Below are 27,198 nucleotides of genomic sequence, written 5' to 3'. Positions count from 1 at the left end.
TTTATTTATTTTGAGAGAGGGGGAAAGATAGAGAATCTCAAGCAGGCTCTGCACTAGCAGAGCAGAGCCTGAAGTGATGCAGGACTCAAACTCCCCAACTGTGAGATCATGACCTGAGCCGAAATCAAGCCTCAGGCACTTAACCGACTGAGCCACCCAGGCGCCCCTCCTAAGATTTCTTCTCTGCTCAGTCTCTAGGAGATGGCAGGAAGATTGGAAAGAAATGAGATGATGGACAGTGGTACAGTCAGCCGTCCTTAGAAGTAACAGATGCTAAACAACAATCTGTAGCTAGATGCCTGGGGAGAATATAATCAATTATATGGTAGCTGCTAAAATTATAACCTGGTCTGTGGCATTAATGTAGAAAGCTATAATCTGACTGTGTGGCTAGGGTTGAACATGAAGCTATAATCTTGGCAATTATTAACGATTTTGTTGAAAGAAGACTGTTCCAAGGACGGAATCTGAATGGAGCCTAGAAAAAGGAGAATGAAAACAGCAGGGCTCATTCTTAATCGGGTAGCATCCAGAGGAGAGGGCCCCCGACACGAGATCGTTCTGTTCTGGTACCTTGAGAAAGCAGCTGATCGTGAGGCAGGGATATTTTCATGCGACTTTCCCAGAGTTTAGTTGAAATCCGCAAAACCAGCCCATCCTCTTTGTTCCTACGCTCTTTTTGCTTTGCAACCGCCTTGACGTTCGTTTTCTTGTCCCTGGAAAGATACAGTCTGGATTATAAGTGAGGAAATGAGAAAGTTTGGGTCGGGCTCAGAAGTGCTTAGAGTGGCCCAGTCAGCTGCTGGCACATTAATAAGAGTTTGGGGACCAGCATACTGTCATTTGGTGAGAGTCCCAGCTGTGTCAACTGGACTTCCATCAGACCTTGCCCTGTAACTGTAGCTCTTTTCCAGAACAAATTCTCTGGTCATAGCTGGACGAAAATAGTAATTTCTTGGTTCAAATCTATGGTAATAGCACATCCATTTAAATTAGTTTTAAGCCTGCTTTTCACCTCGTTTTTAACCTGCGAATACTTCAAAGTAACGTGCAGATAAGATCTAATGTCCTGAGAGAAAGTTAGGGAGCAGGAATGATGGTCTTAGAAGCGGTTGAGTCTGGGAATGAGGTAAATGGTGCAGCCCTTTGCTGGTTGGTTAATGCTTTATCAGCACCACACACTCACAATTTATCATTCCACGCCTAGATCTGTATTTATTAATAAAGTTAGATGTATTCAGAGTACAGGCATTTTGCAGAATACGGGAACTTGAGCTCGGGGTGGTACCTTAAATTTTCTCCGATATCAAGACTTCAGCTCAAAACCTTAGGATTACGGACGGGCCTGCCATGGTTTGCTGCACTGCTCAGGTAGAAAATGTGTGGCCGTACGAGATGGCACGTGCTCAAGTTCAGTACTTGCGCAAAAGCTGTTTTTCCCTCCAGCTATGGGAATGTGAATCTTTAAGAATTTTCATGATAATACATTGTGCCGTTTCGTATCAATTGGCCTCTTGCCAACACTGTCCATTGGCATTTTCTGCGGTGATGGGAATGTCCTCTGTCTGTGCTGTCCAGTACAGTGACCACTAGCTACCTGTGGCCTTTGAACACTGAGAATATAGCTAGTGTGACTAAGGAACTGGATAGTAAATTAAATTTAATTTAACTGACTATATGTTATAATAATGTATAATCATAATATAACGATAGCTAGTGGCTCCTGTCCTGGACAGCACAATTCCAGGCAATTCGACTTAAAATAATACCTCCTTTCATTTATCTCTAACTTCTGTCTTCTAAACTGGGATTTAGAAGTCCTTCTAGAAGCACTTAATTCTTGCATAGAATACATACAAACTTTGTTGCACATCTGAGAACACTGGGGTAAAGGTGTGAATTTTTTTCTTTAAACCTGAGAATTTTGAGCAGCCTGGGTTCCAGACTCAAAGTAACAATCTGGTGAAGTAACGTGTCATAATACTAGGGATGCTGTAGAGAGAATAATGGAGTTAATGTGTCCAAGAGCAGCCTTTCTAATGAATGTCGGGAAAAATGATCTAATACTTTAGAGGGCATTGAGCTTTTGTTTCATGTGATGATTGGGGGGAAGTCAGGGATGAGAGAAAACTGCACATCAAAGGCTACGTGAACCTTTAATGATCCTCCTGCGTAGCACCCCAGTTTTATTAGGATTTTAGGGGTATGTGGGCAACGACAGCCGCTCCTGTCTTCCATGTTGTCCTATGGGAGGAGTAGGATTAGGTAACTTGAAACTGTGATTTCAGGAAACGTCAAAGGACCATAACCTTGATTAGGTGGAATTTGGAAGCTTAGTCATTAGCATCACCCTACTTTTATTTATTCCCAGTAGGCATTTAAAGTTGCCAAGCTTCTTTTTAGAAATCAGTTGTACTAATTTAAGCTCACCCCTGCTGCTGCTCTTTTGTATTTTTACTCTTTGTGCCCAATGGTAGTGTACTTTCAACTTTTTACCTATTGGGGTAGCATGCAAATTCTGTTTTCTCGGGTGAGAGGGCACATTTGTTGTGATTTACGATTTTAAGTGTCCAAAAGATCAACTGTCGGATTTTTTTTTTTTTCTCGTAACTTGATTTCAGGAAAAGGAGAAGGAATGGCAATGAAGAAGACCACCATCTTCCCCCCCAGACCAAAAGGAGTAGTAGAAACCCTGTCTTTCATGAGTCCTGGGACACAGAGGTAGGAAGTGTGGTCAGAGTGTCTGCCGTTTCCATTGCTTGAACAAAGTCTAAATAACCCAGTTTCTTTGTGTGATTAAAATTATTCTTTGAATAAATAAAAGTGATTTTATTTGAGTGTAGTGGTTTCAACTTTTTTTTTTTTTTTTTTTTGAGTCACGGCCCCTTTGAGGAAACCGTGCACCCTTTCTCCATTGAAGAGTATATACGCACATACTAATATGTACACAGAGCACAAAATTTGTTACGAGTGTCATAGACCTTTGAAAATTCATCTTTGAGCTGTCTGGTTGGTATTTGAGAAACCAACTATTTTCTAAGTTTCTAAGCCATTAATCATCCTTAAGGCAAGTATATTGCTTTCATTCACATGAAATTCATGTTTAATTTTATTCATGACAAACTACGTAAGCATTCAGAATATGCCGTGTGTGTATGCAAAATACTATTTTTAAGTGTTACTACTTTTTTTTAAAGTGTATTTATTTATTTTGAGAGAGAGAAAGAGAGCGGGGAGGAGCAGAGAGAGAGGGAGAGAGAATCCCAAGCAGACTCCGCACTGTCAGCACAGAGCCCGATGCAGGGCTCACACTCACAAACTGTGAGATCATGATCTGAGCCGAAATCAAGAGTCGGATGCTTAACCGACTGTGGACGCTGTGCCACCCAGGCGCCCCTGAGTGTTATTCCTTTTTTATCGTGTTCTAAAAGAACTCCTGTGGGAGGCAGGGTGGTGGGGAGAGAGAGGCGTGAGGGGGAAAGAGCTCCCGAAGTTTTGGTTTCCCAACAGGAGAGCTCCATTCTGCATACCACAGGGAGCGTTTTGGTGCAGTTGAAAGGCTGCTCTGCAGAGGGAAGGGAGGGCAGCTAGCATTTAAGTGACGCCTCTGTTAACTTACACACTGGAAAATTGTGACCCTTGAGTTGTCACCCTGACGAGAAGCTCCTCCCCAGCACAGATCCCTAAGCCTTAGCCTTATAACTTAAAGCAGAGCTCTGCATATCACAGTTTTTGTACCACCGAAATAATTTGTACTTTAAACAGTCCTTGATAATAGGATTTGACCTACATCTGGTCCTTACCAGAAATCCAAAGGAGCTCTCCCAAGGGGGGAAAGCCAGTTAACTCTCACATAGGTCCTACACGACTAGGAGCAGTTCATGAACAAGTGTGGGTGGGATCTTTCTGTGTGGGGATGTGAGTTTCTGTGACTTCTCTCCCCCTTTTAAAAATCCTCTGTTATGCTTTCTTTCCTTTTTCTTATGTTTTTAAAAACGATTCGCAGAAAAGTAATTGAGCTTTTGTGTAAGGCGATAACTGGAGGGGGCAAGTGAAGCAGAGCTTAGAGAGACTCCCACGAGCGTTCAGTGATGAAACTGTGACAGCTGACTTTCCGTTATTCTTTTGGATTAGAAGTCTGTTGAAAGAGCACGCAGTGAGTGCTTTCACTGCATCTATCCACTTCAATGTTTCTTCCCTTGTGTCTGTGTGCACATCCTGCTGAGTGAGGTTTGTTAGCTCAAAGGTACAGTCGGTCTGACTGTATTGATCATTTGCCCTGTAATTACAGTGGTGATGCCTGAGAATAGGAATATAAGTTGTCATTAAAAACAAAAGGAAACGCTTTGATCTCCTATTTTCACTAAGACTCTTAGTATTTTTGTATTGCTATGTTTTCATTGCTGTTCGTAGAAAATGATCTTTCTTCCCTTTCGAAAACCTGGGCATTGGTATCACAGAGGCAAACAACGTATTGTTACTCAACCTCTTGGTCCATGTGTCTTGTTCTTACTTGTTCAAAGACATGGAGTGGATAAACTGCTCTGTAATCATTGGTCTGAAAGATGGACCAGCTTGCCTTTGTTATAATTAACAGTCAGTACAGGTACTTTTTATTTTTCACGGTAATCTAAGCTCCCTGGTAGACCTCGCATGGAGGGTTCTGACCATTCCTTCCAGCCCTGCCGACCAAGCAGTTACCGGCTCTCTGCATGGGTGGCCGCTTGTGCTCTGCTTCTCCAGAGGGGGGAGGGGATTAACAAGTAATGAGGCTGAGTCAACCTAGGGAGGGCTAGAGAAGCAAAAAGCGGGGGGGAAAACCTTTAAAATGGAAAGTTAAGCCCTAAATAATTGATTGGATCATCACCACTGGAACAGATTGTTTTGTTTATAGCACAAGAATATCAAGTTTAGGGGCACTTGGCTGCTTTTTGACAATCGTGTATAAAAAGGAAAATAAAAAATGATTCATTATTAGTGGATTATTTTTGTTATTTCATATAGTCACATATTAATGAAAATGTTATCTTTTAATTCTAAGGTTGGGCCAGTGAGGTAAGTTTTCTTAAGACTAACTCAGTGAAGAGAAACCGTTTCTTGTGTTTTTCCTGAAATACTTAAGTAATTTTAGAGTTCTTTTTCTTGTGACTTGAAGAGCTTTTATATGGAAGGAGTTTACTTTTTTTTTTAATGTTTGTTTGTTTTGTGAAAGAGCACGAGAGCATGAGTGGGGGAGGGGGAGAGAGAGAGAGAGAGAGAGAGAGCGCGCGTGCGTGCGTGCGTGCATGCATGCGTGAGAGAAAGAACCCAAAGCAGGCTCTACGCTGTCAGCTCAGAGCCCAACGCGAGGCCTGAACTCACAAACCATGAGATCATGACCTGAGCCAAACTCAAGAGTAGGATGCTCATTTAAAAAAAAAAAAGAAGGAAGGGAGGAAGGGTGAGGGGAAAAGAAAAGAAAAAAACGGGCGCCTGGGTGGCTCAGTTGGTTAAGCATCTGACTTGGGCTCAGGTCATGATTTTGCAGTTTGTGGGTTCGAGCCCCATGTCGGGCTCTGTTGTCAGCACGGAGCCTGGAGCCTGCTTTGGATCCTTTGTCCCCCTCTCTCTGCCCACCCCCACCCCCCTTGCGCATGTACGCTCTCTCTCTCTCTCTCTCTCTCACTCAAAATAATGAACATTAAAAATATTAAAAAAAAAAAAAAAAAGTCGGATGCTTAGCCAGCTGAGCCACCCAGGCACCTCGGAGTTTGCTTTAATTCTGAGAGAGAATTAAAGTTTTTTATAATTAATTTTCAGAAGTTCTGTTTTTCTCCTAATGTAATCATATTGCCCAGTACCGGGAAATAAGATGTGAGGTGTTTGAATTATGTATGCCAGAAGTAAATCACAGCTACTTCTGTAAAGTAAAGATAGTATACACCTCTCTTCCTAGATACTGTGAAGGTGAAGAATGTGGACTGACTTGCCTGATTAGTTCTGTAAAGAGAAACTTTTAGTCTACTTGTCCATTTTCTTCCTGTCATTTTTGTAGGTGCTATCTCTGCTTCACAGATGGGAAAATTGGGGCACAGAAAAAGAAAGTGGTTTGCCCGGAGATACACAACTAGTAAGAGGCAGGGTCGATGATTCCAGAGCTTGGCTGGTGAGCTCCTTGCTCCTAACCATGGTACGTGCCGTGTCACAGAATACCGGACGGAAGTTCTGAGGGATTTTGCTAAATATATCCAGAGGCAGCTTAGGTCCTAGACTTCTCTCAAATCATAGGAACAAGAGGAATATTTTTCCTCCTCCTGTCTTTTAGCTGGAAAATACTTTTCCAGGTTAATGCTGTGATGTAGTATTAGTGTGAAAGCAATATTAGACCTCTAGTTAGAAAAAGCGAAGAACGGGAATCTACTCCCAAAACCAAGAGCACACTGTATGTTACCAACTTGATGATAAATTATATTAAAAAAGCTAGATCAGATGGATCTACATCATCAACCTGATAATAAATAGCTCTTTCAAAACCTAAAAAAATAAAAAAAAAAAATACTAAAGAAAAAGTGAAGAAATTGGGGTCTAATGGTTTTTTCAAAATTCTAATTGGTGTTTGAAACAAAGACCTTAAATTTTAACTCCAGCGACTTAGATTTAATGACTTGTGGGCCTGAGGATACTATTAAAAAAATTTTTTTTTAATCTTTATATTATTTTTGAGAGAGAGATAGAACGTGAATGGGGGAGGGACAGAGAGAGAGGGAGACACAGAATCTGAAGCAGGCTCCAGGCTCTGAGCTGTCAGCACAGAGCCTGACACGGGGCTCAAACCCACAAACTGAGATCATGACCTGAGCTGAAGTCAGAAGCTTAACCAACTGAGCCACCCAGGCGCCCCTTGAGGATACTATTTTAAAATTGATATATAGTTTACTGGTATGGGAACCAATTTTTTTGTAACACCATGCTAGATGAATTGTTTTAGTTAATGTAGAAGTCAGGTTCATTTTTCTGTTCATTGAGTGAAAAGTGAAATCATTTGTCAATTTGTGTCTTCCTGTTGGGTCCCGTGGAAAGGCAGTGACATTCCCTGATCTTGGACAATTATTTGGATGGGTAAAAACTAGCTACATTTAAATTTGTTCTCTTAGGGGCTGGCCTTTTTGGTTTGAATTTTATCTTAATTTGTAGTAATGCTTTTTGCTTTCAGTTTCAATATCTTTATTTACAAATTACCTTAGACGTTTCCACATAAATCTGGCTTCTGTTACATAGGATATAAAAGGTGCTGCTACCTGAGTAAATAGAAGCAGTACATCTTTTAAATGCAAAGACCTAGGTTTGTGGGTTTAAAAAAAATTTTTTTTTTCAGTGTTTATTTGAGAGATGGAGAGAGACAGAGCATGAGCAGGGGAGGGGCAGAGAGAGAGGGAGACACAGAATCCGAAGCAGGCTCCAGGCTCTGAGCCGTCAGCACAGAGCCCGATGCGGGGCTCGAATTCATGAACAGTGGGTGAGATCATGACCTGAGCCGAAGTCAGACACCCAACGTAGCCACCCAGGTGCCGCAGTTTGTGGGTTTTTTAAAAAAATATCTTTTTTTTTTTTTTTAATTTTTTTTTTCAACATTTTTAATTTATTTTTGGGACAGAGAGAGACAGAGCATGAACGGGGGAGGGGCAGAGAGAGAGGGAGACACAGAATCGGAAACAGGCTCCAGGCTCTGAGCCATCAGCCCAGAGCCTGACGCGGGGCTCGAACTCACAGACCGCGAGATCGTGACCTGGCTGAAGTCGGATGCTCAACCGACTGCGCCACCCAGGCGCCCCTAAAAAAATATCTTTAACTTACCAAGATCATTTTAATTTTTAGATCACTATAAAGTGTAACAAGCAGAGAGAAAATGTGGAAGAAAAACGAAGTGGCTTACTTTGAGCAGCCTCTGTCCTTTTTTGGGGGGGGGGGGTCTCTATTAGAAAGGGAAAGTTTTCATGTCATAACTCTAAAATCCCAGGGATACTCTTGGAGTGCAGAGATGTGACAAAAAGTAACCAGGGGAACCCATGTGTCATTACAATTAGGATTCTCTCAATCCATTTATCTGAACTGATAAGAATTAGTTGAATATTAGGTTATCTTTTTTAGTGGTGTGAAGTTCGAGGACAGTGGGATTCTTTAGTGTAATTTTTAAAAAAGTATCTTAAGTTTCTTAGTTTTGCCCATTCTCATCTTCAGTCTGTTGTAGGGTAGCAGGTGCATCCTTAGAGATGGAAGGGTTTGGGTGAAACTTAGGTGTGTGTTGTGTTTAAAATCCTGTAGCAAATGAACTCTGAAATTAACTTCTAAAACAGTCCGTTTAAAATGGAGTAACGGGCGCCTGCGTGGCGCGGTCGGTTAAGCGTCCGACTTCAGCCAGGTCACGATCTCGCGGTCCGGGAGTTCGAGCCCCGCGTCGGGCTCTGGGCTGATGGCTCAGAGCCTGGAGCCTGTTTCCGATTCTGTGTCTCCCTCTCTCTCTGCCCCTCCCCCGTTCATGCTCTGTCTCTCTCTGTCCCAAAAATAAATAAACGTTGAAAAAAAAATTTAAAAAAAAAATGGAGTAACAAGCCTTTCAAAAGTTAGTCTGATTTTTAGCATACATTTTAAGAAACTTTGCCCCTGGTTTAAGTCCTTGAAGTGTTTGTAATACATCATGTCAGCTCACAGCACAAAAAGCTGCAACAAGTGGTTTCTTACTGACATTGAAGGCCAAGTTGGTTAAGTAATGAGACTACATACACACATTTTTCTGTAGGTCAGGATTATTTTTGGACCTGTTGAAATTTAAACAAAATGAAGTGATAGATTAATAGAACATTTTAGTTAGGAAGGAACTTAAAACATCTGGTGTGGTCCAGCTTCATTTTATAAAGGAAACTGAGACACAAAAAGGCCATATACCTGTCGAGCGGCACAGAAGAGTGACCACCTGCATTTTCTTTCCTTGCATAGTTAGAAAGTGGTTTTAATTAGCCTGCTGAATTCATTTGGAATCTTATGGTCTCGCTGATAGTAGCAGACTTGGAGCTCTCTTAAAACATTGGGCACTTGGGAAACAGAAGTTTCCATTAGATGCTCTGATAGACTTGGCTGGGGTCCCTCACTCCAGATTCTGCAGTGGAGTTAGAATGCACTCCATCATGACCCAGGAAGGGAGTGTGCGTGCAGTGAGCAGGAGTCCTTTGGTCTTTTGAGGCTCACATAAATTTAAAAGCAGCGGTGAATGGGGAGATGGAGGTGATGGGAAGCTGTGGGCTGAAAGAAAAAAAAATATGTAGCTAGTCTGCTTTTCTAATTAAGAAGAGAAAGCAGGGTTCGCCTTGGTGGCTTGGTTAAGCGTCCAACTTCGGCTTAGGTCATGATCTCCTAGTTTGTGGGTTCAAGCCCGGCAAGGGGCTCTGCACTAACAACGTGGAACCTGCTTGGGATTCTCCCCATCTCTACCCCTGCCCTACTCAAGCTTGCGTTCTCTTTCTCTCGAAAGAAAGAAAGAGAAAGCATGCAGCTCTAAATAATAGATAGGCACAAATATTCTGGTTCTCTCTTTATGAAGCAGAGAGGCTCAGTAATTAATATTCCTGCTGGAGGGCTTTCTAAAGATTATTAGCAGGAACAGTCTTCAGAGTTGTTTTGTTTCTACCATAGGTATACATGGGTGAGCTATGAAACTGACTTCACCTGCTGGGAAGATGGAACCTAGGGGTAGGACGAGCTGAGGGGCCGAGAGTTCTTGACTCTCCGCTTTATCATTTGCGCCCTGGGGACTGAGAAAATGAGCTTAACATTCCTGTCCTGTGTCAGGATTTATACTCCTCCTTTCTGCGGAGGGAAGTGTCCCTCTGCCTTTCGGTGTCTGCTCTACCTCCTGAAAGCACCCTCCCGCCCACTATGCCTCCCTTCTCTGCGCCTCTCTAGTGTCGTCTCACCCCCCCCCCCCCCCCGTCCTCTCATGAGCCCACGAAGGTGCCTTTCCTTGCAGATCTCCTCGCGGCCCGGCCCATACCCGTACCACTTCCTTCCCTTTCCCAGCGGCTGTCTGGTACCTTCAGCCCGGCTGGCGCTGTCCCACCTGTCTTCCGTCCTCTCCGCTCTGTGTCCCGGCTTCTTCCCCGACCCCCTGAAAGTTCTCTCAAGGCTCGCCCGTGCTCTTTCCATTCCACAGACACACACTGAGCACGGTATTTGCCAGCTTGGAAGTCTCCTTCATTTCCTCCTTCCATCTCCCTTTGGGCTGTGACACACATTACCTTTCGTTTACATTGCCGCAGTTCTCCTGGGACCTGCTTTCCTGCTTGATGCAGAATCCTCACTCCTGAGGGTAGATCTGGGCAGAATTAGGTGCAGACCTCGGGGCACTGGATCCGCCAGCCGTAACCTCTCATGGATGTTTTGTCTGACCGACTGCGCCCGCAGTGGCCCAGCCCCACCACACTATTAGCTTTGCTTCCCGAACACTCCTTCCTTCTCATTTTGCTCTTACTGTGCTCCCAGGTCGTCACAGCTTGCTTACTAAAACTCTTCCTCCACCTTCCCGGCCCACTTCAGACACCGTTCATTTCAACGAGCCTCTCCTAATTCTTCACCTGCTGCAGGGTTCCCGTTGCCACAGGAGCATGACAGTAGGATCACTATCAGCGGCTGTAGGTGGTTTTCACTTTTTAGTATTACAAACAAGGCCAGGCCAGACATTTGTGTACCTGTCTTTATAAAGTTGGTATAAACCAGGGGCAGCTGGTGGCTCAGTCGGTTAATCGTCCAACCTTGGCTCGGGTCATGATCTCACAGTTCGTGGGTTCAAGCCCTGTGTCGGGCTCTGTGCTGACAGCTCAGAGCCTGGAGCCTGCTTCGGGTTCTCCATCTCCCTCTCTCTGTCTGCCCCTCCCTTGCTCATGCTCTCTCTCTCAAAAATAAACATGAAAAAATAAAGTTGGTATAAACCATGTCTTTACGCAAGAGTTTTAAAAGCGACTAGAAATCACAGGTATGTTTGTCTCCCTCACCCTTTTTCAGTATCTTATGTGACCCATTTTTAAAGAGCTTTTACTTTTTTGCAGAATAGTGTCACCTTTGCTATTATAGTGTGAAATAAAATTTGAGATGGAAACTTGACTTACTACAAACTGATTCTAGTTCTTGCCTTAATTTTCAGACAGTACCTGTAACGAAAAACAGTAAAGAAAACAGACTAAGAGGAAACAAAGTGTTCTGCGCGGTGGGTTTCTTATCTAGTGTAGTAACTGACTTGTTAAATAGCCATGGCCTTACCAGGTGCAGGAGAGCCGCACGTGTGGGCTGCTCCACTCTAGATTAGGAGGGGCCTTAATGTAAGAAAACAATTTTTGGTTTTGAATCGTATTTGACTTCTTAAGTCTTTTAAGTAAATTTAACCAGTGCTGTAGCTAACCGTACCATCTGACTCCATTCAGCCCATTTTATAATGCTTTCATGTTTGTGTTTTTTTGTAGACAGATAGCTTGTCTTTTACTATCTGTCGGCAGTGGGATATGTGACCTGTTAAATAGCTCAAGATGACTTCTGGACCATGATGATTCTTGCTTTAAGTGTTATTAATAATGGATATCTTTCATGGACGTTGCATTCTCTGCTGTTCTCAGATATGTTTATGTACCTACTGTTAGGTGTAACTTTTGATCAAAAATGGATAAACTAGTCTAATTTTGAAAATCACTTTTCAAACCTAACCTACTGTTAGGTGTAACTTTTGATCAAAAATGGATAAACTAGTCTAATTTTGAAAATCGCTTTTCAGGTTCTGTCTGGAAACATTATTGAAATATTTATTTTTATAATGAAAATACACAATAACCACATTGCAAGAATGTGATAGTAAAGGGTAGGAAAAAAATAAGCAACTTCAGTCCCTCCATCCTAATATAACTACCATGGCCAGTTTTTCTCTAGTCTTTTTTTCTGAGGTGCAGATTTTACACAGCCGTATGCAGACTTTTCAAAACCAAGGACTTTGTGTAAGGGAGCAGGAGTTAGATGTATCAAACGACTAAGTTAAGAAAAAGCATACACTAGATCATTATTAGAACTCTGTCTTTCTCCTGCATCGATTCTTTTCAGTACAGTATCGTATTGAGTTGTGAATGGAAGAAGGGTACTGCTAGTCATTTATTTGAAATGCAGTATTTAAATTGTCAATTATCAGAATTCTGAAATGGATTCTTCCCATTGACTTCCCTTTTGAGAACCCTAGCTCTTAGGGATCTCTGACTAGCTTCTTCAAGACAAGTAAGACATCAAGTCATGTTCGCTACCTTAAAAATCAGGCACGCTTGTGCATGCTTGTGCACGTTTGCCCACACACATCTGGAGCTGCAGAAATGCTACTGTAACTTAGAAGAAGTATGTTGTAATCTTTCAGGATGTGTGTTCTGCATCCAGGGGACACCATTTTGTGTCCATGAGATGATAACCACGAAATTGTCCCAGATTTTTTGAGACTCGTGCCCAGAAGCCATTTTATTTGTTAATGACGTCTGTCCCCTGTACCCGTGATTGATACTTTGCCTTGGAAGCTGAATACTTCCTTGTTTGATGATTGGACATTATCGGAATGAACGATAAAATTCACAGGTAGAGAAGATGTGTAAAGGCACTCGGGTGTAGTGGAGAGGGTTTGCGGTCAGAGGCCTGCACTTGAATCCTGGACCCTGCCGCTTCTGGGAATGTGATGGGGATCTTGGCCCCACTCAGCCTCCCGTGGTGGTCGTGAGGATAGAGCGAAGTCTCCTAGGTGACTGTGCTTTGTGAAGCTCTAAAGCCCGCGGTCTGTTTTGATGCTGGCGCTCCTCAAAGCAGATGGCAAGAATACTCTCAAATAGGGTGTTGGGAATGAGACCACGGTGAAGTTCCGAAGAAACAAAACAGCCTAACGGAGCTCCCGTTTCTCTTTCCTCCCAGTCTTCGAGCAGCGATAGCGGCGGCAGCAGCAGCAGCAGCATCAACAGCCCGGACAGGGCAAGCGGGCCGGAGAGCAGCTTGAACCACATGGGCGCCGGGTCCGGCCCTAACACCCCTCAGCCTGTTCCTGAGCAGTCTGCACTGTGCCAAGGCCCTTACTTCCGCATCAACCAGACCCTGAAGGAGGCCCACTTCCACAGCCTACAGCACCGGGGACGGCCTCCGACATGATGTGCCGGCGGTTTCTTGCCTTCTGTGAAGGGACAGCGCTGTGCAGATTTGATATTTCAACTTACGATGTTTTAAAAAATTGCACAAAAATATGCCTGTTGGCTTTTCAGTCTATATTTGAAAGAGCAGGTTAACAGGCAGTTGTTTACTTGTGGTTTTGCTGCACTATTGCAATTTCAAAGGGGCTTCGAAGCAATTTTTTATAGGATTCTTTTGAGGGTGGGTATCACATCCATGTCGAGGTAACGGTATGAGGAAATCTCATCTGCGTGTTGAATCCATAGTTTGTCCAGTTCAGATTGGTTTCCAAATCTGTCAATTAGAAATTCTACTTCATGTAAAAAGGCCTTTTAACAATGCGGGATCTTCAATTTTTTAAATTCAATAAATCAGCAAAGAGTATCTAGTTTCCATGAAAAAAACCTAAGTTTTTTTTTCCAAAATTTAGAAAGCTTGATTCAGTCTTGCACTGAAATTAACTGCCATACTACCTCTTAGTATGTAGACATCCTGTTGAAAGTACGCTGTCCTTTCTAACAGGAGAACAATCAGATCCAAGTTAGACCGCGGAAGGGAAGCACCCTTGCTAATAACCATCTTCTCTCTTTGTTATATATTTGTATTTCCAGAGAGAATCTCTTTCAGACTTGTATACCCAGATAACTTCTGCTACCGTTACTCCTCCAAAGCCTACATCTCAGACTTAGTAGAAAACACTGCACAGATCTGACAGTCGAGAAGTACATAACGAATGACCTTTGTCTTACTCACAGACTTGTTCTGCCAGCAGCTTCTGTGATCTCACTGGGAGTCCGCCTTGGGGGTCAAGAATTCAGGCGCTGCTGAACGCTGACCAAGTGTAGGCTCTCTGAACTGCTGTCTGAAGTCACAAGTATCATGAAACTGTCGGACAAGGATTCACTTTATGCTTAAAGCAAACCCCCAACAGTAATTCGGGGGCCACATTCCACCGCTGAAACTGGAAAGACTGGTGTGGCTTAGAAATAAATGAGCAGAGGCACCGTTAGAAGAAGCGATGTAGTATTTATTTAGAGAGGGATGGCTATGTTCCCATGTTATTTAGTCATACTAGAGAGCCAACCTAGCTTGAATAACGAAGGCGTAGACGCGTCTTCTTCCTCACTGACCAGCTGTCTGAACAAGGAGCCAGGGTGCGTCGGGTCACCTGCTCGGGAGAGTGCCGGGGGGCCAACCTGCCACGCATGTAGAGGAAAGTGCCTTAGAGTCTACCCAGACCCTCCTGCCTGTTCACCCCCCGCCACTGCACTCGGAGTCCACACAGCACACACGAGCAGATCTGAGAAGCACGGAGAGCTCTAGGAAGGGGCCTTTGCTCTTTGTCAAGATTGGCAAAGGCCGTCGGGGACAAAATGCGATTCTATTATGTGACACAACTAACGCTTCCAGGTGAGAACTCTCCTGGGAAAAGGGTAAACATATGTACCTCCTTTCCCTGGTCGGTTCCTCTCCTACGGACAGGACTTACGGTCGGTTACTTGAAGAGACATTCCGAGTTCGGGGGGGAAGTTCTGGCACAGGCCCATGCTCGTGGAGGGGATGGTCTGTGCAGGAACTCGTTCTCTTCACTACCATCTCCCACATTTGACAACCAGATGTTTGATGAGAATCTGGGTCTTAATGGGTTTGATGGCGGGGAAGATGGAAAGGATACGTTGCTAATATTTTGTCTCACAAGAAAGCAAACACAACTAAATGCTGAAAGAAGACAAGCTGTTTGGGCTCAAACGCGTGTACACAACACAACTCAGAAATACCCAGGAGGACTCTTGCGGGCTTAATGGATGGCAGTCAACTGAAACAAAACGCGCATTAACAAGAAAATGTCAAACTCAGAGCAAATTCCCTTTAATTTCCCACCCAACTGAAAGAAATGGAAGAGGAAACCACCACCAGAACAGAATGGTTTTTTCCCCCAAACAAGTACAGTCATCACGCTGGGTAGAGTTAACTCTCTCACCCTACAAGAAATAATCTCCATCCTGTCCTGCCTCTGTTTTACAGCCTTGGCAGTCTGAGAGAACGTTCCTATTATGAGGCTACTTGACAGTGTAAATGGGCATCTTTTAAAACTTCTATCAGCTCGAGCTAGTGAAACCTTGTACTTCTCTATTGCGCCGCCATTAAAAGCAGCATTAGTGCATTTTGTCATTCGGTTCTTTATCGGTTATTTAAGGGGGAGCTAATTGGGTGGTTTGGTGGGAGGTGGGGACAGGATCAACAGGGGTGGACCCCTCACTCTGTGCACTAACCTGGGTTTTTGTTTCGATGCTTCTGCTGGTTGATTTGGCCTTTCGGGTACTTGTCATGCTCAGTGGAAGAAGTCCGAACCTCCAAGACAAGGTGAAGGAATTTCAGGGGCATGAACAGGAAGCTTCGGGGCCCGGCTAAAACATCTTTAGAACCATTACCTGATCTGACTCGATGCCAGAGGCAGTATGTTATGGGGTTCTTGGGAGTTGAACGTGTTGCTCCTGGGCGTGAACTGATTCTCTGTACCAGTGACCAATCCAAACAGAACCTGACAGACGAGAAATGGAGCGCAGTAACACGCCGGGCTTTTTACTGTCCAGTTGAAAAGAGAAAAACCCCTGGCTAGTAATCAAGCTCTACTTTGTTTCCGTCCAGCCTTTTGGGGAACGTTCTTTTGAGTGTTAATGCTTCAAAATTACCTTTTTCACTGCCCACGGGTCAGAACCTTAGAGTCACAGGGCTCTTTTACTTCATTCTCTTCCTGAGGCCTTGACCTTCATAAAACCTCAATAATCCTTATCTGCGCCTCCAGGGGTCAGACCGTGGTTGCCTCAGCAGTGGTTTTATCTAATCCTCTTTCGGCCCTTATAACTAAACTGTGCGGTTTGGGTCCTGCCCCCCTCCCAGCACCACCTCCAGGGTATTAAGTGCAGAGGCAGGTTTGCGTGGTAACCTGAGCCCGCGCGCTTTCACACCGAGCACATTTCTCACATGACTTACAGAGGTTCGCTGCGCCAGCCGCGTGAGGTTGCTGTTGAGGTGTGGTGTGAAGACATCCAGGTCAAACGGGTCAATGAGTGTTTCCAGGGAGTCGGCCACTTTCTCAATTCTGAAAAAAGGATTCTGATATCCTTTACCCAGTTTTCTAGCTCAGAACCCCCCCTTAGGGCGATTCGATGCTAAAGAGACCCCGTATTTGGACGTAGTCGTAACTGCTGGCTCGGGACCACCTGTCACTGCCCGTGGTACTTGAAGTGATCCCCAGAGCTTCCACCTGCTAAGATGTCTGAAGTCCATTCCTTCCTCACATTGTTAGGGTCAGCGCCACAGGCTCAAATTCTGCCCAAGAGCTGGTTGGCTGACTCAGAGGAGAGAGGAATGAGATTCCACCTACCACACTAGACCATGGCATTTACCCAGCAGGTGGCTATTCTTTATCTAGCTGGTAATATGAGCACTTCCTGTTTAAAACAAATACAACCAATGCACGACAAGAGGCTGCCTCTTGGGGGCTTTCTGGAACGGGCTGTGTGCACTTGGGAGAGCCCGTGGCAGGAGCCTACCTGGAGTCCTGCTTGCTGCGGCCACTCTTCACCTCGTCACCCCTGGCTGTCAGAATGATGCTGAGATAGCGCAGATCATAAAGCAGCTGCAGGGCCCGATTCTGGGTCATGGGGAACGCACCTTCTTTCTGTAAGTGAATATCCCACCCCCACCTGTTAAGGGAGACTTGTGATATGAGCCAAATAAACAGCTTCATGCTTTGAGTTACAGCTTATTCCAGAAGCAGCCGCTTTTATATTCATGAGGGCAGTTCAGTCTCACAACACCAACAAAAAGAACAGGTTATGTTCGAAAGTTTGTCTCAAACCAAACTAAAAACCTTAAAGGCCTCGGGGGCTGTAGACTGCCCTTTAAAAGGGGAAAAAGCTCCTTGTGTGAAGGAGAGGCATTCTGAGGCAGCTCAGGAGAAGACTTCGCTGAATTCTTCCCCAAATCAGGAGGTGGTCCTGTCTTTAAAAAAAATTTTTTTAAATCTTTATTTATTTTTGAGAGAGAGAGAGAGACAGAGTGTGAGCAGGGGAGGCTCAGAGAGAGAGGGAGACGCAGAAGCAGGCTTCAGGCTCCAAGTTGTCAGCACAGAGCCCGATGTGGGGCGCGAACTCACGAACCCAGTGAGATCATGACCTGAGCTGAAGTCAGATGCTTAACTGACTGAGCCACCCAGGCGCCCCGGTGGTCCTGTCTTTAAAATGTCACTAATGAAACCGGGACATCAACCAAGGGCAGAGCGCTCCAGAGAAGGGGAGGGTGGGTGGAGGGCTGGGACACAGGAGCTCCCGGAAGCCGGTACCTCTGTGCGCCACATGCTGCGCTGGGCACGGTCCCCCTCCACCCCTCCCAAGCAGCTCTCTGAGTGACCGCACCTGACTCCGGAGAAACGGAGAAAGTGTCACAATTTGCCCAAAGCCGCAGCATGTACTTGGCAGTGCTGGGGTCGGAAACCGGGCCTTTTTTCTTTCCCACTGAACTGCCTTCTAGTGAACACCTGCTTGATCCTTGAGAAGGGGTGTGATGAACTCGGCGCGGGAAGCCGCTACTGATTAGACAGCCTGTGCTGAGTGTAAACTCTTGGAATCCTTGATGGGAACTGCCCAAGCCCCAGAAAAAGCTAAGGTGTTTATTTCTGTTTTTAGCGGGGAAAAAATTCAAACACCAACCTTCACCTGTTTTTCTTCTGAAAGTTTCTCATAGGCAGCCACCACCTGGACCATACAGCTTTTCAGCATCTCCTGCAGGGTCACTTTTGGCAAAGCGTGGCCTCCAACCCGGTTAATTTCCTGGCAGAGGCTAAACAGGAAGGACTGGACATACCAGGATGGCTAAAAGAACAAAGGGACGTCGAGTCACCAAGTTGCGCCAGTTGGTACAAGTGGCTCCGTTTATCCCCACTAGGCTCATGTGCCGGGACCTTGACCCTCCAGTCAGCCCCTCACAGCAGGCCCGGCAACAGATACAAGTGACAATCGCTGCCATCCCCATGGTGGCCGGGGGCTTGGCCCGGCAGGTGGCACTGTGCTTTACGCTGTTTTCACTTTAGGGTAAACAGCCGTCTAATGAGCAGAGCCCGGGACACACAAGGAAAGGATCGTTAACTGACTGACTCCTCGGCCCTCGGTCCACTCTACCCCCATGACGGAAGTTATAAATACCACTTCCGGCTCTTCCTCAGAAGCCGTGTGCCGACTGATTTTCTTGTCTTTTCCCTCTCCGCAGAGTGGGCTGTTTGGCCCTGTCCAGGCCACAGGTGCTCCAATGGGGGCACCCGCTAACCTGTGTAGGGAGTCGGATTGTGGACATGATGCAGCTGCCAGACTCCGCTTCCTCCTGGATTTCTAGTTCATCCCAGCTGGTGGCTGTGGCCAGGATGGAGCCGGCATCGTCTAGAAGTAACGACCGGGTGAATCCGTGAGCCAAAACCTGGTAATGAAAGGCAAATGTCCAATAGGCCCCTTAGCTCCTCCATAGAGCGTTTCAAGCCACCAGGGTAATCTTGAGACCAGCTTCTGCTGCTTAGATCATGTGTGCCCTCCTGAGTGGAAACGTCACTCTTGGGCTGATTCCGTGCGGCAGTAATGGGAGTTTTGTTGTAACTACCCTACAGATGTCAGCGGCCACCCCTTAAGATGCCAGTGGGGACCCCAGAGAACATGATACTCAGGTTGAAGAGCAGGAAATACAGACCCTTGCCCCGAGAGGTCTTTCTTTTATTCTTATCAGGGGGCAGGAGAAAAAGCCGGTGTTTCTGTCTCTAAAACCTAGGCTAAAAATGTGAACGGAGAAATGTGTACCCGAGAGCCATCTCACTATCGCAGAGAAGTAAAAGTAACTGCGTGAAATAAGAATCATTATTCCCTTACTGTGAAAAGCCCTCGCTGAGGCTGGCCAGCCTGGAACGTGACAGAAGGGACGCAAACGGGGGGTCGCCGCTGAGCACGGGAAGAACCCGCCGACGGGTCAGTCACTCACCTTCACAACCGCCGAGCTCCACACACGGTAACCCATCACGCTCTGCCGCAGGAGGAGCTCCTTGACTTCCTGCCACTTGGCCTGCGAAGGAAGTACTTCCCGAGTGGTCCCCTTTCCCTGCTTTTTCAGAGCCTTAGGGTCCCTTGCTGGTTTCTCAGAGTTCCCGGACTTTCCCAAGACGCACTGCTTCAGATGGGGACACAGCTCTCCCAGCGACTGGCAGAGTCTGGCCATGAAAAGGACCGCGTGCAGCTGGACACTGTTGAGGGCATCCCACTGCCCCTGCACCACCTGCTCCGTGCCGTGCAGCTCTGCCCGGATGCAGGCCGTGATGCGCTCGATGCACGCCACGGACTGCGCCTGCAGCAGCTCCAGCACGGTGCCGGCATCCGCGTACCTGTCAAAGGCACAGCTCTTGGCTTGCACGGGGGAGACGTCCTTGGGCGGTGACGAGTCCGCAGAGGGAAGGTAGGCCAGGAGGTCGTCCAGCTGAACCTGCAGTTTAGCATCCAGGGCAGAGCAGAAGTCCTGGACGCAGGGGCTAACCGCCTGCGCCTTCATGGAGAGCCCGCTGCCGGCGCGCGGCCCCCGGTGCGCCACGCTGACCCAGGCAGCATCGGGAGGCAGGTCCTGGGGACTCTCGGACCAGAGGAAGAGAGACATGTTGTGCTCCAAGTGGATGTGCTTACTCGGAGTGGAGCTGCTGGTGCTGCTCTCGAGCTCCTGCAGGGCGGAAATGAGGAGCTCCTTGCAGCCGGTAGAGATGGAGTCAAAGCCTTCTCTTGTCAGGGTCTGAAAGAGAGCGAGAGGAGCGAGCGTTCCAGTCGTGACCCGTCAGGACATCTCGAAGCCACGGCACCAGCTGGCACGCCGTCCTCGCGCTCCGCACGTCCTCCGGCGCGCTCAGAGAGCTCACGTGGTGTCGGCAGAGAATGGGGTCGTTGCTGACGGCCCCGGACACATTCCCGACCCCCCCACAGAGACCGCGTCTCTTTCTGTACCACAGTCTAGATCTCTGCTCATTTCTATGGTTCGTTACCCAGAAGAGCCACCCCTGAGTCAGCAGACAGAGGACAGACTCAGGGAGTGACAGAAGTGACAGTCAAAAGATCACACTAGGACGGGCCGGAAGACAACCGGACCGAGTGATCTCACCTGTAACCGGTCAAGGAACAGCTGCCGCATCAAATCCTCCCAGAACAGGAGTGGCTTCTCCAGAAGCCGCTGACATATCACGTCCCAGCTGTGGTTGGTGGACTCGTTGGTAAGTAATTCCCACATGGCATCCCGGATCCCTGCGAGCCCTCTTATGCTCTTCACGTAAAAAAGCAGGTTGGTGATCCCATTTTTAATGTCTTCATTACACCTGCAACAAAGTCATTTTCCTTGGGCTTTATTAGATTCGTGGTTTTCACACCTTTCTTAAGAAAAAGAGCAGGACTCCAAGGGAAAACCTCTTACTTGGGTCCCAATATATAAACGTATATGTATCTCAGAGTATTTATCAATATGCACTAAAGACAGCGTTTCTGGCTAGACTGGGGGATGGGGCCCACCCTTGCCTCCCCGAGGTATCTACCTGGAAGGAGGTCTACGGGCCACTAGAATGGCTTCAAAAACCGCGGCACTAAGTAAAAGCTTAGGAGTGGCAGAACTCTTGCAATCCTGTAGGTAATATTTTGGAAGGTGAATTCCTTCTTGGTTCTCCTACAGCGGGGGCTGACCATCCCCCCGAACCCCCCGAGGGCAGTGACAGGTGGCAGAGTGAGTGACTGGCATGACCCAGCGGGCGGCATGCAGAGCATCACCTAGAAGATCCGGCTTTCCCCTCATTCCTCCGTGGCCTCACCGGCCCCTCTGTGGCTACGTGAGTGGGTCCTGCCAGCCTCGGGAAAGTCCTGGCTACTTACATGTGGATCCATTTCCGCAGCGTGTCTTTCAGGTACTCCTGGCTGATGGGCTGTGCCAAGGTTCGGAGAGCCGGCTGGAACTGGACGACGGATGCCGGCAAGTGTCTGGACCAGCTGCACAGTTTCACCTCCTCTTGCAGAACACCGGCGCCCTTCCCTAAGAGAAGGCCAAGTGACAGGTAATCGGGGCCATCCTTTGGAAGGCATATTACAACCTGGACCCAGAAGGAACTTCCAAAAGTCATCTCGCCTTCCTCTGGCCAGGTCAGGCCGCACCCCTGAAACAGGGGGGAAAGGGAAGTACAGAATAGACGTTCCTCAGGGAGCTGGCAGCTTCCCGCCAATATGGGCACCATATTGGTTGAGAAGGGGAAAGGCAGGGAGGAAAGGTGCGGGGTGAGGCAGGGGGAAGGAGCAGTACTGGAGTGCCCTCCACGTCCTAGAGGCAGAACTTACGTTGTCACAAAATAAAAGGCGATCATTTCCCTTTCCTCACCATCTTCCGACCAACCTGGAAGAGCTAAGAACTGAAGACCACTCATCCTGATGAGTGGCTTGTAGCTCCTTAGAGGTGACCTTTCAAGAAGGACACCAGCATCCGCGGGGCAACTCTGGGAGGCAAACACCCTCCGGAGCTGGAAACACAGGGGTCCTTCTGAGGTCCCTTGTACTTGTTCTCCAAAGCCTTGACAAATCAGCCCATAGGCACCTTTCATGGGAGGGGAAAGGATGAAATGGAAGCACCTAGAGGGAAGCCAAGGCATAAGGAAGTGGCGCCCTAGCTGGAAGAGACTACGTAATACACGTTTCTCTGAAAATGACCAGATGGCTGTCCCCACTTTCTACTTGTTTCCCTTCTACCTTTGGCCGTGTCTCCTCTGCCTGTGAGTTCTGGAGTCCCCTGAGGCACAGTCCTCTGTCATCCTCTTCCTGTGATGATGTCACCTATCCCCAAGGCCTCAGCCACAGGCACAGATGTGTGTCTCCGGCCAGACCTTTTACTGCTCTGTTCTGGACTTGTAGCCGCCTGCCCAGTGCACACTCCCATTCCAAGGGCTCAACGGTCTCCAAAGCAGTATTTTCAAGAGTGAGCTCATCATCAGCCCTTTCAGACCAGCTCCTTTTCTAATAGACTCGGACACCTCCTTCCCACACCCTCCACAGCCAATCTACCAAATCCCCTGCTAAACAGACGTCCAAGTTGTCCAACTAGCCCCCATCGTCTGCCACTTAGGTCATGATGACAGCCTCCCAAGTGAGCTCTCCACATCCACTCCAGACCCCATGAAGAGCCACTGCCACATAAAAGCCAAATGAGTTTAATTCCAATTAGGATAAATGCGATCAAATAAAAGCACAGGACGTATGGGGACATATAACAGAAGGATGTACAAGCCTGGAAGATCTTAGAAGGCTCGCCACTGTTCTCTGGATAAGGTCCAAACTCCCTAGCCTGGTCCACGCAGCTCTGCATTATCTGGTCACATCTGACAGACTGGCCACATCTCTTCCCATGCTGCTCTTGACCCTACCCCAAACCCTTAGCCTCACCTGCTTGCGTTTAGTCCCTCAAATATCCTAACATCTTCCTTGCCTCAGGACCTTTGCACATCCCATCCCCTTTGCCTGGAACTCTCTTCCTGGCCTCCCTCATTTGACTAACTCTTACTGAACTTTCAGATTTTAGTTTAAATACCATTCTCCAAGGAAAGCATCGTTGCGCTTGGCCTTTATGACAGTGGCCAGTGTGGATATCCAACAGATGTGTGTGTATTTGTGAGTTCGGTATCTGCCTCTACCGCTAGACTGTGACCTCCACGAAGGTGGGGTCCGCACTGGTCCCACGCGCTGCCGTATCCCCAGCGCTCGGCACCGCAGCAGGCAGACGGTAGATGCTCAGTAGACAACAGGTGAATGACCAGAAAATGAGAAAGGCTGGCCAAGAGCTCACCGGTCGGATGCTGGCCCGTGATGGTCTCTAGAGTTGAGAAGAGCAAGCCGCATGGCAGGGACGGATCTGGCAGCTGGCCTTCTGGTAAAGTGTAGAAAAGAGCATGAGCCTGGTTCAAAGTGGTGGCCAGCAGCTCCACTAACGAGCAGACCTGAGTCTTGATGCCAGTACCTACGAGAAGAAACCACCCTCCTGTAAACAAGTTCCTGTGGTCAAATGGGAAACAGGGAACGCCCCAGATGCTTCGGTCTCCCTGAGCTCATGCGTCTCCACTCCGTTGTTTAAGGACCACGTTTTGGAAAGAAGCCAAACCTACTGTGGTGCGGCTGGTTGAGGAGTTTCTGAATAGCTGCCTTTCTGGCCAACAGGAAGTCTGCTAGGGCCTGGCGAGGAGAACTCTCTTCTAAGAGCATTATCGAGCACAGGGCCTCGGCTACAGCCTGGTCAGACACGGCTTGGCATTTGAGCAGCAGCTTGCTTTCGTGCAGAATAGTTGACCTAGAAAGACGATGACAGAGGTCAACGGGGAATTTTTTCCATCTTGGGAAGAAGAACCTTGGTACATCAGGAGAGAAGACCTATTCCACGACCCGGTAGCGGTGGCGCGTGGCCGTGCCCGGAGCCGGTCGCCACGCCGGGTCCACTTACCGGAAGTGGCTGGCCGCTGCGACCTGCCGGATGAGTATCGGGAATCGCAAGAGGACGGGGCTGTATCGGGAGCCAGAAGAATCCAGCTGGAGCAGGCTGTGGAGGTGGCAGCAGAGCAGGTACAGCTGTGTGGCATGGAGGTACTGAGAGGCCTCCATGGAGCTCCAGATCTTCTCAGGAATTTCCAAGAGTAGCTTGATCTGGGCAGCCATGCTGTAGAACTTCTCCTGGGATGGCTGCTGGGGCTGCAGGGAAAGGCACGGAAACCACGTCAGAAGAACAAACAGATGCAGGGTCAGCGTTTGGCAGGCTTGGGGGGAAGCGCCGGGGTATCGTAGGGCACAAGCTTTTGTTAAGGCTGATGCCGCTCGGCGAGGCATCAGAGTCTGGGGCAGAGAATCAGCAGAGACAGGAGTCCTGTCCAGCCGCACTGGCTTTTCCTCCCGGTTGGGGGCACCTTTGCGCGGTCTCCTGGAGAGGTGGACTTGATCTGGTCCTCCTCTCGCAGTCTAGTGATCAGCAAGCCTCGAGAGGTCTCCACGGCACAGAGCCCTGCGGACCACCATTCGAGTGGGCTTTCTTCTTCCCTTTTCTGATGTTCCGCCTTCCCCCATTTGCTCCTGCTTCTCTGAGTGCTCAATAGACTTATTTGCCAGCTGTTCTTTTTTTTTTTTAATTTTTTTTTTTTTAATGATTATTATTTTTGAGAGAGGGAAAGACAGAGACCAAGCAGGGAAGGGGCAGAGAGAGAGGGAGGCACAGGATCGGAAGCAGGCTCCAGGCTCTGAGCTGTCAGCACAGAGCTCGATGAGGGGCTCGAACTCACAGACCATGAGATCATGACCTGAGCCGCAGTCAGCCACCCAACCGACTGAGCCACCCAGGCGCCCCTCTGCTGGCTGTTCTTTACCGCCCCTCCACGTGGCGCAGTCCTCACGCCTCTGCCCACCTCAGTCCACGATCCTACTCCAGGACTCTCTGCCCTGAAGCATCACCTCTAAGCAGATCACCACTATCGCGTCTTTTTCAGCCCTCACCACTCTCCTGCGTCCCAGGGACGCCTCTTCTGCTGCCTGCCTGCTAAGTGTCACTGCCATTCCGTAATCAGTATGTCCAAGGCGAAATTCACTGCCCTCCCCAAAATCTCAGTCATCTGACCTCCACATATCTCAGCATACCACCACTCTGCTCCCACGTTCCCAGGAGATTCATGTCCTTCCGGTGGTTCCGCTGAGGTCTCCACTACTAGGTTCCAGGATTCTAATGCAGGTCCTTATCATCTCCCACTCATTAATCCAAAAACATTTCGCTCATGCTGCATTCATTCTCTGCCGCCTCCGATTTATCCTTTACCTTTGCCTTCAGATTAATCTCCTTCAAAGGGAGAGCCTTCTAAAAGGCTCCTCGCTGTTTAGTAACTTGGCCTGGTTGTCAAAGATTTCCTGTCCTTCCAAGTACCTTCTTCCAGGGACCCTTCAATCCGTTGGTTCTACTGTGGCGGGGAGGGGAGTGATTTCATCCTCTCAGGAAATATCTGGAAACATTTTCGATTTTCAGAAAGGAGAAGTGGGGTGCTACTGGTGTCCAGTGGGTCAAGGCCAGGGATGTTTATAAATATCCCACAATGCACAGGACAGTCTCTAAAACAAAGAATGATCCAGCCCCAAATGTCAGCAGCACCAAGGTTGAGAACCCCTGCTTTAATCAAATTGATTACCGATTTTTAATTGTCTTTTCATACCCCAGATCCATATTCCAAATCTCATCCATCACAACGGCCCCTCCTTACTGAGAAAGACTCAACCCTGAAGTGACTTCCTTCGGAAATATTATGGTAAATGTTAGTAATTATTTTGCAATCAATCACACATTATCCTAAAATGTTTTCTATTGCTACTCTGAAGTATTTACATTTTTCTCATCAACTTTCCATGGACTTAATTCCTTGACTAGATTGGAAGCTCCATCAGAGCAGGAATGGCGGGGTGGGGGCAGGATTCTGTTTCTTTGTGCCTTCAACACAGAGGGCACGCAAATATTTGTGAGTCTGAGAATAAATCAGAAATAATAACTATAAAAAATATATTTCTAAGGTCAGGCACGGTACAAGTTACCTTTCAATAAACTGAAGCATAACTCCGTTATAGGAAAGGCTGGCCACTAAAAGGAGGCATATATAAATGAACAGAGGAGAGGGATGAGGTTTCTCATTTCAAAAATTAGCAAAATATTTCTAATCTTCTATGGTTCTGTTGCGTGAGCCCTGGCTACTGACTTGGATTTTTCAAACAGGGTGTATTAAAAAGTTCCAAACTGGAGCTAAATTGTAGTTTTGCAACTTGTTCTAACATGTCGCTCTAAGGTTCCTTCTCCCCACGTTGTTAAGAACAAATTCCATGTTTACTCTTCTGACCCTCCCTACGCCTTCACTTTGTCATCCTTAAGTCAACATTCTTTAGGAACACAAAATGCTGCTCCGATATTAGGATGAATTTAGGGCTGAATCCTTCCACATCAGGCCTAATCATTAGCATTTTGGGGGGAAAACACTTAGGGTAACTTGATTAGAATAACCTCAGCTCCCTAAAATGAAAATGTTCCACTACTGAAAGATGAGAGCCTGATGGCTGGTACTGTCTTGCACCAACTCCAACAAAGGGTAGAATAGGTGTTTGGGATCATGGAACTTATTCTTGGGAATGCGGTGGGCTCAAGACCGGGATGAGGAACGACATAAGGGGAAGGGACCAACGTAAGGGAGAGATGTGTTCTAAGAATAACGTCAGGAAACATTATACAGGGATGAGCTGAACTGTCGAGCGAGAGACCCTGGCGTTTCATCTAAAGCTGGAAGGGAGAGCCCAGCGAACCCCACGAGGGAGGTGAGAGAATCTGGGCCCGGAAGTCAGGGAAGGTTCCTGAGCGGAATGACGGATCAGCAACCAGCGCAGGCAGGACAGCCGTGTTCCCCCCACCAGGAAGGGAGTCCAGAAATGCGGCTGCAGGCTCTTCCCTCGGCAGGTGAGGCTCGCGCGGGGGGGTGGGGACTAGCCGGTGGCCGCCCGAGGGCAGGGGGCGGGTCCGCGGGGGGCGGGACCGAGGGTGCGGGGCTGACCTGCGGGTCCCGCGGCGGCTGGGGGGCGGCCGAGCCGGCTTCGCGGAGACGGGCGCAGTACTGGTCGGTGGCCTTCACGGCGTCCACCAGTCCCTCGGCGCAGCGGCGCATCTGGCCGATGGTGTCGGCCGCCTCGATCAGGTCGCGGTACCGCTCTCCCACCATTTGCCGCAGCTCCTCTTTCTTGTGCTCGATCTCGGCCCGAACCTGGCGCTCCAGCCCGCGGATCTCCTCCGCTCCATGTGTCTCGAAGAGCGCCGCGGGGTCGCGCAGATCCAGCCGCTTCAGCGCGGGAGAGGTGGCCGCGGCCGCCATGATAGACGGGTCAGTCGGCCGACGGGTCACTTCCG

The 27,198-nt window shown here is 47.7% G+C and overlaps 2 protein-coding genes across 5 annotated transcripts in view; one reads left to right on the top strand and one right to left on the bottom strand.

The window, feature by feature from the left end:
* FAM104A (family with sequence similarity 104 member A) overlaps positions 1–15,364 on the top strand; it is a 17,405-nt gene extending 2,041 nt beyond the window's left edge. Inside the window, exons 2-5 of one of the 3 annotated variants that reach the window (XM_043585145.1) lie at positions 2,622–2,721; positions 6,035–6,169; positions 11,171–11,233; positions 12,952–15,364. In XM_043585145.1, the coding sequence (XP_043441080.1) occupies positions 2,622–2,721; positions 6,035–6,169; positions 11,171–11,233; positions 12,952–13,182 (529 nt within the window). In that variant the 3' untranslated portion in view covers positions 13,183–15,364. The remainder of the gene's footprint in view (positions 1–2,621; positions 2,722–6,034; positions 6,170–11,170; positions 11,234–12,951) is intronic. The other 2 variants (XM_043585146.1, XM_043585147.1) reach the window with 2 other exon arrangements.
* Positions 14,207–27,198, bottom strand: COG1 (component of oligomeric golgi complex 1). Of its 2 annotated transcripts, none has more exons than XM_043585133.1 (14): positions 26,849–27,198; positions 23,734–23,978; positions 23,402–23,583; positions 23,086–23,256; positions 21,135–21,291; positions 20,380–20,590; positions 19,225–20,016; positions 18,529–18,675; positions 17,916–18,077; positions 16,758–16,885; positions 16,195–16,303; positions 15,633–15,742; positions 15,474–15,552; positions 14,207–14,396 (listed from the first exon to the last, which is right to left on the bottom strand). In XM_043585133.1, the coding sequence occupies exons 1-14, from the start codon at positions 27,161–27,163 to the stop codon at positions 14,259–14,261; spliced, it is 2,946 nt and encodes a 981-aa protein (XP_043441068.1). In that variant the 5' UTR covers positions 27,164–27,198; the 3' UTR covers positions 14,207–14,258. The 2 variants fall into 2 exon arrangements, with proteins under 2 accessions (XP_043441068.1, XP_043441069.1); XM_043585134.1 differs by having other exon boundaries at positions 17,922–18,077; positions 26,849–27,190.

The sequence above is a fragment of the Prionailurus bengalensis genome, chromosome E1 (assembly GCF_016509475.1).
Source record: "Prionailurus bengalensis isolate Pbe53 chromosome E1, Fcat_Pben_1.1_paternal_pri, whole genome shotgun sequence".
Taxonomy (NCBI): Eukaryota; Metazoa; Chordata; class Mammalia; order Carnivora; family Felidae; genus Prionailurus; species Prionailurus bengalensis.
Note: the sequence above shows the minus strand (reverse complement) of the source record. Positions and strands in the feature narration are given on the sequence as shown.

What these genes read in the sequence shown, in the direction of transcription:
- COG1 (XM_043585133.1), bottom strand. Translation starts at nt 27,163, where the DNA reads ATGGCGGCCGCGGCCACCTCTCCCGCGCTGAAGCGGCTGGATCTGCGC. An exon ending in AGCCGCCGCGGGACCCGCAG is followed by an intron (nt 23,979 to 26,848) that starts GTCAGCCCCGCA and finishes CTTTCCCTGCAG; the next exon opens with CCCCAGCAGCCATCCCAGGA. An exon ending in CAGAAGAAAAACAGGTGAAG is followed by an intron (nt 16,886 to 17,915) that starts GTTGGTGTTTGA and finishes ATTCACTTACAG; the next exon opens with AAAGAAGGTGCGTTCCCCAT.